General features: G+C 37.1%; 2 protein-coding genes across 2 annotated transcripts; one reads left to right on the top strand and one right to left on the bottom strand.

The window, feature by feature from the left end:
• Positions 1-4,400: 4,400 nt before the first annotated feature.
• On the bottom strand, positions 4,401-8,911 carry PTB1 (polypyrimidine tract-binding protein 1). The gene is made up of 10 exons (XM_086239329.1): positions 8,576-8,911; positions 7,790-7,999; positions 7,274-7,336; positions 7,119-7,192; positions 6,923-7,018; positions 5,804-5,861; positions 5,606-5,710; positions 5,437-5,518; positions 5,244-5,356; positions 4,401-5,017 (listed from the first exon to the last, which is right to left on the bottom strand). Exons 1-10 carry the CDS (start codon positions 8,756-8,758, stop codon positions 4,565-4,567), a joined length of 1,437 nt encoding a protein of 478 aa, XP_086095455.1. The 5' UTR covers positions 8,759-8,911; the 3' UTR covers positions 4,401-4,564.
• Positions 8,912-15,418: 6,507 nt separating this feature from the next.
• Positions 15,419-16,968, top strand: LOC147288548 (RNA-binding KH domain-containing protein RCF3-like; the record flags this gene model as incomplete). The annotated part of the gene is made up of 4 exons (XM_086241023.1): positions 15,419-15,724; positions 15,935-16,360; positions 16,453-16,710; positions 16,831-16,968. Coding segments are annotated over exons 1-4 (1,107 nt in total), but the record flags the coding sequence as incomplete, so codon positions are not given.
• Between the last annotated feature and the right edge of the window lie 4 nt (positions 16,969-16,972).

The following is a 16,972-nucleotide window of genomic DNA, read 5'->3' as shown; positions in this document are numbered from 1 at the left end:
GAAAGTATGTCATGAAAGTTTTCATTTGCATGTATAGACTGTCCCTTCTTTTCTGTCGATTTATTTGGTATCTACATAACAAGATTGCTAGTAAATGTCATATTCATGATCCAGCATTGATAACAAACCAGCACATGCATAGACGCCTAGTGTTTCATGTTATTAATATCTCTGTTTTGGAAAAAAGATACACCATCATTTATTACATGCCAAACGTAGTCACATAGAGTGGGTGCCTTCAAATCTACATTTGTACTTGTTACAAATCAACTCAATCTTGACTCTTCCACACATAAAGTGTTACGAATTCATCACTATTTTGCTCGAGTGCAGTAGAAACACAAATAAGATAGATAGTTGAAATTTATCTCTGGGATTGCGTTGTTTGTTTTCTCTATAGGGGGTAGGCTTGTCCAATACATATGGTAGTGTGCAATATATAGGGACAACCATTTTGCTAGGCGGTCATGTGGTTTTTACCGTTACGCCCAGAACTTTATTCTGCATCTATCTGCACCTAGAATTGATGTTTAAATTGATAACAATGGAAAACTTGTCCAGTAGTAGAGATGAAAACAGAGTATCTTTGGAGGAAATTTGGTGGGCCTTAATGGCTTCAATCTAATTTCAGACCCTTCCTTACCAGCTGACTTATTACCGTTATTGCAAATTAAACCAAACATTAAGGCCAAGAACTTATAAGAAAGGCACTTAATTAAATTTAGTGATCGAACAATGTGAAAGAAAATAAAATGGCTTATGGCTCTTCCAATTAATCAAGGGATGATTAACATAAGAATTAAGAATCTTCTGCTATCGTTAATGTAAAGGCATTAATTAATTTGAATGAAATAATACATGGGATATCTACATAGTACATACTAAGTGTACCTGTCAAATATGAGATAAACATGTAGCCATTTTTAAATATGTGATTTGATATTCTTCCGTTGAATTAGCAGCTTCTAATTTTGTGTATACCTGATTCATATATATATATATATATATATAAATTAATAATTGTTGTAGCTATGCCAACTATTACGAATAAGTTTAATTATTATTTTGGCCGGAGACTAGAAAATGGCTTACTCGTATATAAATTCCACATGCATAAATTAATCAATTTGGTACAAAAATATATGTTGAGATGGAATAAAATGATCTGAAACTATTTTATTAATGTGATTTGGAATAATGTGTTTAGGTTGCCCAAAGTTTCACCAATTGCATTTTCACACGACACCAGTTCGTGTTATATGAATGCAAACTCATCATCAGCATATCAAAAATATCAGAAGCTTGCTTTTCTGGGTATTTTGACACTTGGTTTTTTTAGGCATGTTGAACAATTTGGCAATTTAGGCTAATATTGTAACTAACAGACATCGACCTAATCACAGAACCAAGTGATGTTGTTATCATAAATAATAATTAAGTATATATATTCATTGATGATTAGTGAATATGTTATATAAATGGACCCACAAAACACAGCTTTGATAGGGAGACTTATATGGACAAGCATATATCAACTGTAGGATTGATGCAGATGGTGCATATTTCCGTAGTCCGTATATATATATATATATATATATGCTTTGATCATATCATGTGCACATGCATTTGCGTTTTTAGCGCCATGTGATTAAAATATATGACATCGAATATCGATCGATCGATGATTCATTCATTTGGGTTGCTCTTGAATGTGACGTAAAGCATAATACATATCCATGTGTACGACTGTGACCTTGTTAATTTACGCATATATGTAAATCATATATATATATATATCTATGTAATTAAGAACACGTACAATAACACAACTGTGCTGCATTACGCTAGATTACTTACACCACTACTCCATTAATATTCATAAAGCAGACATACATGCATACATATCCTTTAGATGGTTTTAGTTAATTTCAGAATATTGAAGATCAAACGTTTCTGATGTTTTCAGTAGAATTACTTACGATCACTAAATTAACCATATATTGAACTCAAAATATATGGATTCGAATTCTCTGTTCATCCTTAATCTCATACTAATCCTTGAAAAAATAAAAAATTAGCTAGCCCCCATTGTAGAATAATTAAGTTATAAACTTATAGCTAGACCACATTGTTTATTGTTCATCATCTCTTATATATATAGGATAAATATCTTGGTTATGGAAATTCTGGCATAACATTTAGGAACCTGGATACTGAGAATACACCATATTAGACCATGCATGCATATTCAAAATCCTCATATATAATTAATTAATGTCCTCCCATGTATTTACAGCTAAATATGTCTTCAAAAATCCCTTGCTGCAATTAATGTTGTCTGCCTCGGATTGTTCTATCACATTATCACATATGTTATCTAGCTAGCTCATTCCTTATCTTTCACTTTCATAAACAAAAATGAAAATCATACACATTAATGGATGCTCACACGGTCACACCGACTGACCAACCTTATATATTAATTATTGCATACTCCACTAATTTTCTATAATTGCAATTAAGTCAGTAATTTAGTCAATTTCTTTCTCAACGCTCCGTGTGTATGGAATAGTAACCATATGATTATGAGACAATACTGCATAGTAAATTAGCCTGAAGTGTATGTATGTAATGTACGTATATATGTATGTAGGTGAAAGACTTATCTTATTTGGAGTTGATTGGTGGACCATGAAACTATAAAGACGGTACAACCACCTAAAGGGACAACGTATATATATATATATATAGGTTTAAGAAAATAAGAAATTAATTATATGGTACTTTTTCTTGGCCATGAATTATATGGTACTTAGAATTGAAGGCTGTGGGATTTTGATCGATGCATGATTTTATTCTTAAAATTGTTTACCATAGATGAGTATAATTTAGACCTGATCTATATACTAGAAGTGGCCTTCAAATGAGAAAGATACTAAATTAAGTGGATCTCTAAGACTCTAACTCTATCTAAACTAGTTATATATATTACTATATTAGTATATATTCGTCATCAATATTGGGCATCAAGCCATTGACAATTTGCAATAATTTCTACCACCGACATAGACAAGGCACATGTTTTTCTACTTTTCCTCAAATATATATATATATATATATATATGTAATAAAAGAACACATCCATGTACAGTAATTGGTTAGCAGTCAATAAAAATTTGCGCCCTAACCTCCCAATCTTAAGAAAATAATTTTGCTCATCATCTTTATTTATAGGGTAACATTATCATTTTACTCAATACATGTCAGGTGCTATGTTATTATTAATCATAACTAACATGCGGTTAACAATGGTATATAACGCGAAATATGTGCTGAGTGGAGTGATAATTAATGTTCTACATGATAAAGCAACACAGAAACACAGAAGGCAATTGTACGAAGGTCGTATACTCGTATAGCATAGCAAGTATGTCCTCATGCATGTGGCTTATAATTTGTTTGTGAAATTGTTGTGAGAGAAAGAGCGCAGAATCCGTAAAATCCCTCTTGTTTACTGACATTTTTGAACTTGTGCATCAGAGCTTTTCATTGAGAGCCATATACTCTAATTAAATATTAATGTTAATATCAATCAGGCAGTCAGACCCAATCAATGCCAAATAGGTTCTATTAATGTGATTAGTGCTGGCATATCTCGAGGTTCATTGCCTCACATGATCATCACGTATGGGAAAGCTACGAGTGCTCAACTTTTAAGTGTCTTGTTTTATTAATTTATTATCAACTGGGTCCTAATTCTGAATTTTTTATAATTCGGAATGTGCTTTAAAATCTTGTGAAAATGTTGAACAATAACTTTGATCTACATTCCAGTACGTACCATATGCTATTTTGCACTATCAGAATTTGGACAAGGAGTCTTGTATCTATTTGGATTTCAATGTTCAACTTGGCTTGCTTGAGACAGGTTCACATTGGGATGTCAAAATTCCAGTACAGTTGAAGTGTTGGGTGTACACATATGACATATGGGAGGTAGTACATTTCAGTACAGTGTCTCACATGGTAGGCTCATGCCTCTACTTTGACAGTTGAAGTGTTGAACCCTGCACAACCCTCTTGTTTTAAATGAAGTGGGCCAACCAGGAAGTGACCTTTCATTTCAGGCTTTTGCTGTACTGAACTAGTGGACAGAAGCCCCTAGCAACTAACTATTCATTAGGGTCCTTGATTAATTGCACAAGTTCTCCATATAAGGGACAAAGCCTTCATGAGGATGGAAGGTAGGAAAGTTCTCAAATGGGGGAGCTTAGATGGAGATACTATTAGTGCGTATTTGGGATCCATTGCTGTGTAATTTGTAAACCCCACAGATTGGTGTGTATGACAGGATCTATTTGAGTATTGAAAAACAATAAATGTCATATTCAAGACTTAAATCACAAGAAAAGTTTCCAGTCAAAGCAGGGCAGTACTGAGATTCAGACACTGCAAATTGAATTTGAGGTGTAAATTCTTTTGAATTCCAGACACATTCCCACCAATAAAACAAAAGATAAGACTGGTATTAACCAGCATTCGTTTAAGGAAAAGAAAATACATCCTATTGGCCACCATAATAAGAAGGTGAAGCACCAGGGGGTCGAACTCCTGGAGGTGAAGCACCACCAGGCCGCACATGGGGTGGAATGCCTGGCTGGGACATTCCTCTAGAACTAATAGGGCCTGTTTGGCCATGAGGTGACGAACCCGCCGGCATTGGTGCAGAGGCATATACAGGACCTGAGGATGCAGAAAATGTTTGACCAGGAAAGGTGCTAGGAACTGAAACAAACGTTGATCTGCCTGCCTGCATGGTTGGATCCCATGATGGCCCTTGTCCTGGAGGACCTTGACCCTGCACAGCAGCTGCACCACTGAAATCGTTCCCATGGTACATCGGAGCAGACTGAGGATTCTGCCAAGCTGCTGGAGCAGGAGGGTAACCAGAAACTTGTTGCACTGCAAGCAAACTAGCATCTGGGATTGTATAATCTCTACTTTTGTCACTGTAAGCCTGCAGATTAGAATAAATTGAAGCAATCAAATTCTCAGCAGAAGAATTCTTAGACATGTATTGATATAATCAAATGGAAAATTAAGTGTCAAGAAGCATACATTTTAAGGACCAAATCGTTTTTCGACCAAGAACAGATCCACATTTCTTCTAAGGATGTCTTTACATTTTTTTTCCTCTTATTTTTATTCTCATGAACAGTTAACTCAAAAGCACATATTTATACCTTTACATTGAGATCAGTATGACGAGAGTATGATAGATGAAGCTTACAATAGCCACCATCATATATGCAGTGTCCCTCCAATGCTTCTCTGGCAACTGCTGCAGTAGCGATATCTGAAAATAACAACTCACAAATCAATGACAGCTGAGCACATCAATGACAAATTAAAAGGTCATATAGAAAGGAGAAATACCAGGGTATTGAACCAATGCCTGTGTTTGACCATTCTTCTCAAATATAGCAATTTTCTGGACAGTGCCAAACGCAGAAAATACCTATAACATATAAAACAGCATCATGATTTGTATAACATCACTTAGTAGATTCAGCACTTAAAATGGATGCAAGGTATAAACACTAACCGTGTGAAGAACATCCACAGTGACAGCATACTGCATATTTTCAATTGAAGCAAGAAGCACATTACTCTCCAGCTCTTTCTTCTTTCCATCGGGACCTACAGCAGGCTGGAGATGGCAGCTAATTAGAGGACATTTTGGCTAAGGCAGTAATACTCAATACTACAAATTACAGTAGATGTTCTAAAAACAAGAAGATACCTGCACAATTCCCTCTATTGCAGTAGGATTTACAGGAAGGTAAGGATTTGTATAGTCCCTGCATGATCAATGCAAACAAAACTTATACACATTATGCAAAAGTTTCATGCACAAACTGATGTGAGAGTCTAACAAACTGCCACAGAGTAGAAACACATCCATAAAGCCAATATTGAAGGCCAAAAAAAAAGGCTGATCTGAATTTAAAAAACAAAAAAAAAATTATAAGCATGCCATAAATTTAATTATAAAAGCAATACAATAACAAAAGAATAAACTCCAGCCAAGTCTGAAAATTCAATGAAACATAATTTAGATAATGCATCATGACATATGTTATTGTGAATTTTCAATGAACAGAGTGACATATACTTGTTGATGTTACACGAAATGGATAAGAATAAAACATGCCAATTTATTTTGTACATTTTTCTTTTGATTGTACATCAGCCTCTCAAAGCAAGAAAGAAACATATTTTTTTATATAATCAACATAAGTTTTAACAAAAAGCAACAAGTCTTTCATAGTAATAAAATTAATTATCCTTGGAAGAAAGAAAACAACTTTTCACTACGCATTTACAGTTATACAAGTCCAGGCTGATATTTAGCAGTATCATTTGCCAGCAACAATCATTTAGTATAAAGAAACTGTGTGAATATATAACTCTGTCAATATGCCGAACAAGAAGACATCCCAACATGAAAAGAAAGATGTGTTGCCAAAGAAAAAAATATATATAGTAAGTTATTGTGTAAAGTATCTACGATTGATTGTACAACATGATAGCAGAAGAGGCAATTACTACATTTAGAGCATTACCACAATAATAAATAATCAATAAATAATCAACTCATAACTACAATGAAATTAACAAATGCATTAAGCTAATGCATAAGATCAAGAAATTACTAAATGGCCATGACAACACATCTGTGTTCTGGCTACCAGGCTTCACTAACCCCTAGATGACAAAAAGCACACACACCAATTAGCATTTGATATAACATGCAATAACAGTAGCAAAAGAGTTTAGCAATAAACACAATCAGACACAAAAGAATGGAGCCAAAAAGAAAAACGAAAAGAGAATATTGACCTCTTGGGTCTCATATTACCTGCTTCTGTGAGACTGGAACTTGATGTTCAGATCAGTGTGTGCAGAGTATGAAATACGCAAGTGGCATGAACCAACGTGATCTGGAAGTAAATACCTGAATGTAAAGCATCATATCTCAAGATTAGAAACTCCAAATATACTGAAAAAAATGAGGAAAAGATGGCAGGGAGGGGGAACATATGGACAGTGCATGCCTGGGTATACTTCTTCCGTCCAAGGCATTCCTTGCAGAAGATGCAGTCTCAGCATCACTGAACTGAATCAATGCCTGCAAAATAAAAACAAAAAGATAAGAATGATATATCAAGAGCGCAAGACATATGTAGTACTAAAAAGATCCAATACAGACCTGGAAGCCAGCTGCCTTTTCAAAGGTAGCAATCTTGTGCACAAAGCCAAAGGCAGAAAATACCTGAAAAATATTTCAGTTCATCATAAACACATCATATTGATACTAAAGGAAACAATTCAACAGTAGAAACCCTCCCAGATGAAAATACCATGGGACAACAAAAAAATTCCAAACAGATGAGTTATAAGTGCAGAATGACACCTGTGCACATATGCGTGACCTTAGAAAGGAGTATGACGTACATGATAATAATTCCAAACTGCCTCCAACAAAAGAATTTAAATTAAGAGACATCACCATCTGTGATTCAACTGATTTCAATAAAAAAGACAAACGAAAATCTGCTTTACAAAAGTTATAATTTGAAAGATTATTCAGAATCCCCCACGATTTAGAAAACACTTCAGCATTTCATGCTTCTCTAGATTTGGATCAGCTAGGTTGATACAAGATCTTGCAATACCTTACAAGACATAGCCAAAATATAATAACTCTGGGCCAAAAAGCACTTACCAAGTGAATAACATCAATGCTCACATCACCAGCTTCAACGCCCTCAATGGTTACCAACAACACGTTTCCAGGAACATCTCCAGGACTTTTGTTGTTGACAATTTCATGTCTATTTGAATACTGTATGTAAACTGTTTTACCACGGACCTGAGCAGGCTCTGAGGATGAAGCATAATACGAAACCATATTTATGGCCTGGTTTAGGTCTGCCTGCAAAAGTAATTATTTCCTTTCATCAACATATAGCAAGCACCCGAGCCAGATATGAAATAAAATGCTTAAAATAAAAATGCATATCCATACAAATTAAGCAGCTAACTGAAGAAGACTATATATTAAAAAAAATTTACCCCACAAAACCAGCTAAATTGCATATACCAAGGCAAAAGGCCAACTCGAAAACCAGGGAGGGAGATTTGTAATTTATTGTGGACTTCCTGCGAAGTATACAAAGGTGTTTCTGGGATTCTGAATTTTATATAGAAACAGAGGCAAGGCAGCATATACAAATCGGACTGCAAATTGTACTAAAACTCAAACAAGGCATTGCATATATTCATATAAATAATAATAGCCCCATGAACGCTTTCATAGCTGAAACCAACACACCAATTCAACAAATCTCCAAACATACTAGGGCCCAATTATTTATTTCCAAATATCTAATCGGTATAAATACCCTAAGCTGGTTATAGCAAATTCTGGAAAAGAAAAAATTAATGAATTAATAAGAGCAGAAACATAAGTACTGAAATAAGAATGGAGAGAAAAGTAAGCGGGACATACGAATTCGACGAAAGCCTGGTTGCGATTGGCGCCGACATTGCACTTGGTGTTGACGATCTTGCCGAAGGGCTTGCAGAGCTCGATGAGTTCCTCTTCAGCGCACTCCCATGGGAGGTTCCGTAGGTGGAGCACCTTCGACGGGGTCTGCGTGTAACGGAACTGCGGCGTCCCCGAAGTCGACATGGAGCCGAGATTGGGTGGCCAAAATTGGGGGTTAGGGTTTGGGTTCGAGAGAAAGTTTGGGTGTTTGGTCGCCCAGAACGTGTTTGAGATTTTACGTCAAAATGTGGGCTTGGGGATATAAAATTGAAGGGGTCTTAGATCGATTTGATTGGGTGGGACGTCAGGTGAGGATTTATTTATAAGAGGAGGGTAAATCTGTCTGCAAACTTCTTCGGCGCGATCCGCGTCACGTCCTCCTCATGGACACCGTTTCAGAATTAAAACTTTAAAAGAGTGAGTTTTTTTTTTTTTTTTTTTCTTTTCTTTTTCTTCTCTATAAAAGGGAGTTTGAATTGTTAGGGATACTATCACAAATTTTTATTTTATAACAAAAAACAATCACAAATCTTTAACCACAAATACCTCTGCTGGGTTCAACAAAAAATTCAGTAGTGCTACATATACCACATTTTTATACCATAATTTCATACCAACTTATGTGGCAACTTACATGGCATTCATACATTGGATATTAAAAAAGAAAAAGAAAAACTTTGTCCAATAAAGTAATGACACGTCAGATGGTATAAAAATGTGGTATAAGAATGTGGTAAATATAGCATTATTCCAAAAAATTTCATGAATTGCTCATAATTAATTAATTTGTTTTACCAAATAAATCAAAAGGTCAAGTATAAACAATTACACTTAAACGAGAAAAATTCATAAACTATTAATTTATTGAAAAATTTAAAGTAAAATAATAAAAGAATAACATCTCTAGAAAATAAAAACCAATAACAAAATGCTTTAATAAAAAAATTATATTTATAATAAAAAATAAATGAATTAGTGCGTGAAAAGGTACAAATGGTGAACACCAAAGGTACAAATGATAAATATCAAGAGGGCTGCCACATGCGCATCATTTTTCCTCTCATTACACATCTCTCTCTCTCATTTAGTAAATTACAATTTTAATTCCTAACTCAAATGACCATAATATCCTTAGGCCATCCACAGTGGTGAGAGTGAGAGTGAGAGTAAGACATAGCCTGAAAAGTGATTTTTTGGCCTGAAAAGTGATTTTTTGTCCTGAGAGTGAGAGTGATATATGCTGAAGCTACAGTGGTGCTGAGAGTAAGAGCTGAGAGTAATGTAATTGTATATAATTAAATTAAGCCCAAGTTAAATTAAGTTATAGTTAAGTTATAATTTATAATTTAAATATTTATAAAAATTATACCATTAGTTTTATTTTAAAGAGATCTTTAATATAAGGTCAATATTGACTATATTTGAATTTATAATTTTATTACCTAAAATATAAATTCTATATTTTGTCTCCACCAATACCTTTATTTCATTTCACCAACATAAAACAAGAAAATTAAAGACAAATAAATAAACATAAACAAATAAAACATAAAACAATCACAAACAAACACAAACAAACACAAAACGACAGCCACAAACACAAACACAAACAACACACAATGGTATTGGAGACATCTTCAACATTTCGGCGTTCATCGCCGACGTCGGCGTCGTGCTTGGCCACGACTTCCTTCTCGCGTCCAAAGGTGCTGGACCAAATCATTCTTCAGTTGCTGGTGGAGTGTTGTTGACCGTATCAACCTAACCCGAGAAAGCCGTTGCTCTAAAAGAATTGGCTGATAACTTTGGCCTCCATCATATGGTTCAGTGTCATACCGTGCCACAGCCCGGGAGATTCTTTCCTGAACGTGGTCAATGTCATCGTCCGATTCATCGTCTTCGTTCTCTAGACGCTCGTCCTCAATGATCATGTTGTGCAAAATTATGCATGTCTTCATAATATAGCCCAGATCATTGGCTTTCCATCCTCTGGCGGGCTTTTTAGAATCTCTCATCTAGCCCTCAGAATCCCGAACGCCCTCTCGACATCTTTCCGGTAGGACTCTTGATATCTTGCAAATAGCTGACTTGCCTCTCCTACCGGATTCGTTATTGTTTGTATAAGCGTGGTCCATTTGGGATAGATCCGATCCACTAGATAATACCCCATTGTGTAGTCATTGCCATTAACCTTATACTTGATCTGATGGTTTCGCATTTGCTCCTCATCATCAAAAAGGTGTGAGCCATCCAATACATTGATGTCATTGTTGCTCCCTGGAAAACAAAAATTGGCATGCCAAATCCACGTGTGGTACCCGGCAACGGCCTCTAATATCACAGTTGGGGTGTGATAATGGCCTTGATATGCCCCTTGTTGTCCTACTGGGCAATTTTTCCATTCCCAATGCATGCAATCTAGACTCCCTAGCATATCTGGGAATCCTCTTTTTTTAGCCTTACGCAATAGCCGTTGGAGATCAGCCACTGTTGGTGTGCGGAGGTATTCCTCTCCGTACACCTCCGGAATAACTCTTATGAACTTCTTGAATGACTCCAGCACTGTGGTTTGGGCAATTTGGAAGCCTTCGTCTGGGGCATCAGCCGAGTACCCAGCGGAGAGCATTCTCATGACCGAAGTCAGCTTTTGCTCTGGCGTGCACCCCCATCTTCCAGTAGCGTCTTGTCTTTGTTGGAAGTAGACATCTTTGTTGCACACATCTTGCATCATCTTTAAGAATAGTGATTTCTTCATCCGATAGCGTCGTCGGAACATATCTTCAGTATATCTTGCTCCAGGGTCGAAATAGTTGCTCATAATAAGACCATGGCCTAGTTGTCGGTCTCGAGGGATATATCGTCGTGGTTGGGATGTGCCTCCATGTATTGGCCTTCTTTCACTTCGTTGTGTATGTCGTCGGTAAGCAGCCATGGCACATGCCGTGATATTTGCGAGCTGGTCATCGTACATGTCTAGTTGTGCTTGAAACATCTCTTCATCTGAATCATAATCGTGGGGGGTAGACATCCTGAAGCAGAGTGTAAACGAATTTTCTGCAATTACTAAGCAGGGTGAATTGGTGAAGGCATGACATGGTGAAATTTATAGACTAGGTGTGATAATGTAAACGAATCAAAATCTTATCATCTTGGAAAATTAAACGAATCAGAATCTTATCATCTTGGAAAGTTAAACGAATCAGAATCTTATCATCAGTCATAATAGGCTATCTTATCATCTTGGAAAGTTAAACGAATTAGAATCTTATCATCTTGGAAAGTTAAACGAATCAAAATCTTATCATCAGTCATAACAGGCTATCTTATCATCTTGGAAAAGTAAAGAAATCCGAGACATATTTAATAATAGGGTATTTTATTTTAATTCATAATAAAATGCATACATAAAGTACACGACAGAAATAGTTGGAAAAACAATGACACGTCAGTCATATTGTGAAAAGTCAGTGTTGGGGAAGTACCCTCCCGAGCTTGACGTGCCCTGATTGGCCTCGTTAGCAGCACTTGCATTCCACCTCGCCAAAATTTCACGCTGTTGTGCCTCCCAAAACGCTCGTTGTTCTCCGTGCATGTTGGTGAGGTCCTTGCCCATGACCTCATAATCTTGCTGCTTTTGTTTGAAATCGGTGTGCTGTTTGATCAATCGGTCGCGTGAAGCAGCTATGTCCTTCTGCCCTTGGCAAAGAAACCTGATACTATCGGCAAGGTCATCATCATTAGTATCAACTTGTTTGGCCCTCTTGGAGTTGTTTCTACCAGGTGGCCTCGGGCGACTACCGCTAAGTGGTTGAAAGGCCGGGGCATCCTCATCCACGCTCAATTGAACCGGTTCAGCTTTGGTATCGGCATCAGTGGGGGTGTCGGTTTGTGCATGTTGCCACTTCACAAAGTGTTGCATCTTAGCAAAACAATGGTGCCAAGCAAAAGGACGATTTTTCGAGTTTGTTGCTTGGTATCGTGCGTTGGCAAAGGTTACCTAATAATATGAAAACAAATTAATGAATTATAAATGGTACTCAAATATTTGAGTTTAACTAGCAAAAATAAAGTATACACAATCTGAAATATAATACACACATATTGATCAAACATAAATATGTGAATTTAATTAACAAAAATATTTGAGTTTAACTAGCAAAAATAAAGTATACACAATTTAAAATAGAGTACACACATATTAATCAAACATAAATATGTGAATTTAATTAACAAAAATATTTGAGTTTAATTAGCAAAACTCACCGTATCAATTTGATTTTGCTCGCTAGTGCGTGATCGTTCGGCCGCCAAGATACATTTATGATATTTCGAGGTGGCTTGCCCTATTTTCTTAAAGTGAGCCATGACCGCCCCAATTTGTCGCCTATTCCTCACGGCGAGAGGAGATTTCCGAATAAATTGATCGTACACTTTATTTCAAAATTCCATGTTTCTTTGATTGGATCCGATTTCACAATCTTCCGAATTTTCCATCCAATCTTCAACAAGCGCTACCTCTTCTTCATTGGACCAATTTTTTCTCTTTGCATTTTCCATGATTGGAAAAAAAGAATTTTCTAGGAAAAGTGAGATGATTTGAATAGATTGATAAAATGAATGAATTGGATAGATAAATGTGTGAAAAAATGAAGTGTGAATGCTCAATTTATAGGAAAAATGATGAAATAGCCGTTATAAATTTTTCAGAATTTTTAAATATTTTTTTGAATTTTTTTTGTAATTTTTTTGTATTTTTAATTGCATTATAACGGTCAATTAATTGTAGCCGTTGATCTCCAACGGCTACATTAATCGGAGCCTCCAAACGCTGCCACGTGTGGCTGCAGTACATTTTTTTTTTAAAAAAAAATTGAAACCGGCTTTAATTGTGGACCGTTGATCAGCAACGGGCAGACGATCCTGGCCGATCGTGAGCAGCAGGCGCCCGTCCGGCGAGTGGCAGACAGCTGCTGCGGTGAACAGTGGCTTGTCTGCCACTTTATTCCCTCCCTCCGCAAGTACCAAATTGCCCCTGCCTTCTTCGAAAATTCCGGACTCCTCTGAAGCTTTTTAATTTGTGTTGAAGCCCTTTTTTGTCTTTTCAAATTCGGTGGGGCCCACTTAAATAAAAAACTCACACACTCTCACTCTTAGCCGGATCCTCTCCTCACCCTCAACTCTTACCTTCACTCACCCTCACTCTCATTACTCCGGCCCACTGTAAGCAAAATTAGAGCTTCCTCACACTCTCACTCTCAAGCTCAAACTCACCACTGTGGAAGGCCTTACTAAATTCTAGAATAACAAAATCACTCATCACCACCTTCAATCACTTCAAGTCCATACCCCACTAATTACCGATGCCTCATATGTCGTTGTCGATTCAACCCGCTGACTTCCCTTTCTCTATCTTTCCCTTTTTCCTCTCTCCTCTCTTCATTTCTCTTTATGGTTTATCTTTCTGTCACTCAACGACCACTGATCTGGAGGTCGGCGAGGTCGCCTGCCCCTGCATCTAATTAGAGAGAAAGTGACAGAGAGATAAAGGGAGAGAAGAGATAGAGGGAAAGAAAGAGAAATGGAAAGAGGAGAGAGAAAGAAAGATGAGAGAGAGAAAAGGAGGTAGACAACAATGGTTGAAGTCGATGTCAACATATGGGATGGGGGTGGGTCGACTCAGTTTTAATTTTGTATGTGTGTGTAAATAATGGTATTTGAATATTTTTAGGTGTGTATTGAGAAATTAAAAGAATAGAAAGGAAAATTGGGTGCATATAGCAGCCCTTATATCAAATATATGCATAGTGAATGTCAAAAGTACAAATGATGAATACCGAATGTACAAATAGTCAATACTAAAAATACACATGTTAATTACAAAAAGAAAACAAGTGATATTTGTCTTCAAAATATCATAAAGATCCCAAATTTGTATGCCTCCTCTAGTCCTCCCTTAAAAAAAAAAAAAAATCATTGTTATAATTATTATAAATCATAAGGACATATTTCCTATTTTCTTAATAATATTATAGATGAAAATATAAAATATAAAATATAAAATATGCCATATGTTATTGATTTACCAAAATAAAAATATCCATGTGGCAGGCAAAAGAAGTCGTGGGGGGGGGGGGCAGCAGTCGTAATTTGCCCATAACCAACGACTGCGAGTCTAGAGCCATGACTCAGGAGTGAGTGAAAGTTTGAGGAGCATAAAAAATAAATAATAATTATAAATATAAAAGAAAGGGCGGTCAAACCCTAGAAATCTAAATCTAAATCACAGATACACCATAATCTTCCCATTCCCAACGAAGTTCCACAGAAAGTCGCAGGCCCCTCGTCATCTCTCTCTCTACATTCAAAAGGTACTCCATGTTCTTCTTCATATTCATCTACACCTAAATTTCCTTCCTTTTGGGCAAAATAGCCCTAGTTTCCCCAATTAGGGTTTTGTATGAAATTAACTTTGGACTGATTTTGTTGTTGTTGTTTGAATGATTTGGGAACCAGACAAAGATGGCAGGTCAGAGGAATAGTTACGGTAAGCGTTCTCATTCTCAGTCGGAGTATGCCGACAACGGGGAGGAGGAGGAAATAAACGGAGAAATCCCGGTGATGACAGAGAGCAATTCATCATTGATGCAGAGGACACCGTGTACCGGTACTTGTGTCCGGTGAAGAAGATTGGGAGCATTATGGGGAGGGGAGGAGAGATTGTGAAGCAGCTGAGGGTCGACACCAAGTCCAAGATTCGAATCGGTGAGACGGTGCCCGGTTGCGATGAGCGGGTCGTCACCGTCTACAGCGCCAGCGACGAGACGAATGGGTTCGAAGATAGCGGTAATTATGTTGCTCCTGCTCAGGACGCTCTGTTCAGAGTGCATGAGAGGGTTATTGCTGAGGACATGCATGCTGATGAGGACAAATAGTGACGGAGGTCACCATGTAATGGCTCGGCTGCTTGTGCCGTCCGATCAGATTGGTTGCGTTATTGGGAAAGGAGGACAGATTGTTCAGAACATTCGGAGTGAAACTGGTGCCCAGATTCGCATTCTTAAGGATGACCATTTGCCTGCTTGTGCTTTGAACTCTGATGAGCTTGTGCAGGTAGATTGAATCAATTTTTAAGCTTTCCCTGTTATGCTTGCTATGTATATGGCTTTACGAGTTTGTGATGATGCTGGAACATGCTAATATTGTTGAGTATTTATCTTTGGAGTCGTTTTGTACAAGTTATTTTATGTGTGGTAACTTGGATATTCCTTTCCTTACTTATACTTGTGAGTTTATTTGTTTGTTATTGGTTGTCGGCTTCAGATATCTGGGGAAGCTCCAGTTGTTAAGAAGGCTCTTTTCCAAATTGCATCTCGCCTTCATGATAATCCATCACGTTCCCAGCATTTGCTTACTTCTACGATGCCTATGTACGCATCTGGTGGTTCGCTAATGGGTCCGAGCGGTGGTGGCCCAATAGTGGGGATAGCTCCATTGATGGGTCCTTATGGAGGGTATAAAGGTGATGTGGGAGACTGGTCACGCTCCTTGTACTCGGCTCCAAGAGATGAAGGTTCTTCCAAAGAGTTTTCTATTCGCTTGGTTTGTCCAACTGGAAATATTGGAGGTGTGATTGGGAAGGGCGGTGTCATAATCAATCAAATTAGACAGGATTCTGGGGCTATCATTAAGGTTGATAGTTCAACATCTGAAGGAGATGATTGTATAATAACTGTTTCAGCAAAGGAGGTGAAATACTAATCCATCTGTTTACGTATTTAGTTGTATTAGTGGAAGATTTTACATGATTGTTATAAATATTTTAACACCTACTATTTCAGTTCTTTGAAGATACATACTCAGCTACTGTAGAAGCAGCAGTGCGTCTGCAGCCCAGATGCAGCGAGAAAGTTGAAAGAGATTCAGGAATTATCTCATTCACCACCCGCCTACTTGTGCCAACATCACGAATTGGCTGCCTTATTGGTAAAGGTGGAGCTATTGTAACTGAGATGAGGAGACTTACCAAAGCTAATATTCGCATACTTTCAAAGGAAAGTCTTCCCAAAGTTGCATCTGAAGATGATGAGATGGTGCAGGTAAAGACTCTCATGGTGCTCAGAATTTTCCGATTACTATATCTTCTTTTTTCATTTAGATTTTTCTCTATTAAGCTGATATCATATAAATATTGACAATTCTCTATTTTAATTTGACAGATTTCTGGAGACCTTGATATTGCCAAGGATGCCCTTGTACAAGTAGTCACTCGACTGAGAGCAAACCTTTTTGACAGGGAAGGTGCAGTGTCTGGATTCCTACCTGTTCTGCCTTATCTTCCTGTGCCAGCAGATGCTTCAG

This window comes from Dryas octopetala, chromosome 4 (genome assembly GCF_963921425.1).
Source record: "Dryas octopetala chromosome 4, drDryOcto1.1, whole genome shotgun sequence".
Lineage (NCBI taxonomy): Eukaryota > Viridiplantae > Streptophyta > Magnoliopsida > Rosales > Rosaceae > Dryas > Dryas octopetala.
This window is presented reverse-complemented; position numbering and strand designations above follow the sequence as displayed.

Coding starts and splice junctions, on each gene's coding strand:
- PTB1 (XM_086239329.1), bottom strand. CDS start 8,758: ATGTCGACTTCGGGGACGCCGCAGTTCCGTTACACGCAGACCCCGTCG. Junction 8,000..8,575: donor ACCAGGCTTTCGTCGAATTC/GTATGTCCCGCT, acceptor TTACTTTTGCAG/GCAGACCTAAACCAGGCCAT. Junction 5,519..5,605: donor CTGTGGATGTTCTTCACACG/GTTAGTGTTTAT, acceptor TATATGTTATAG/GTATTTTCTGCGTTTGGCAC.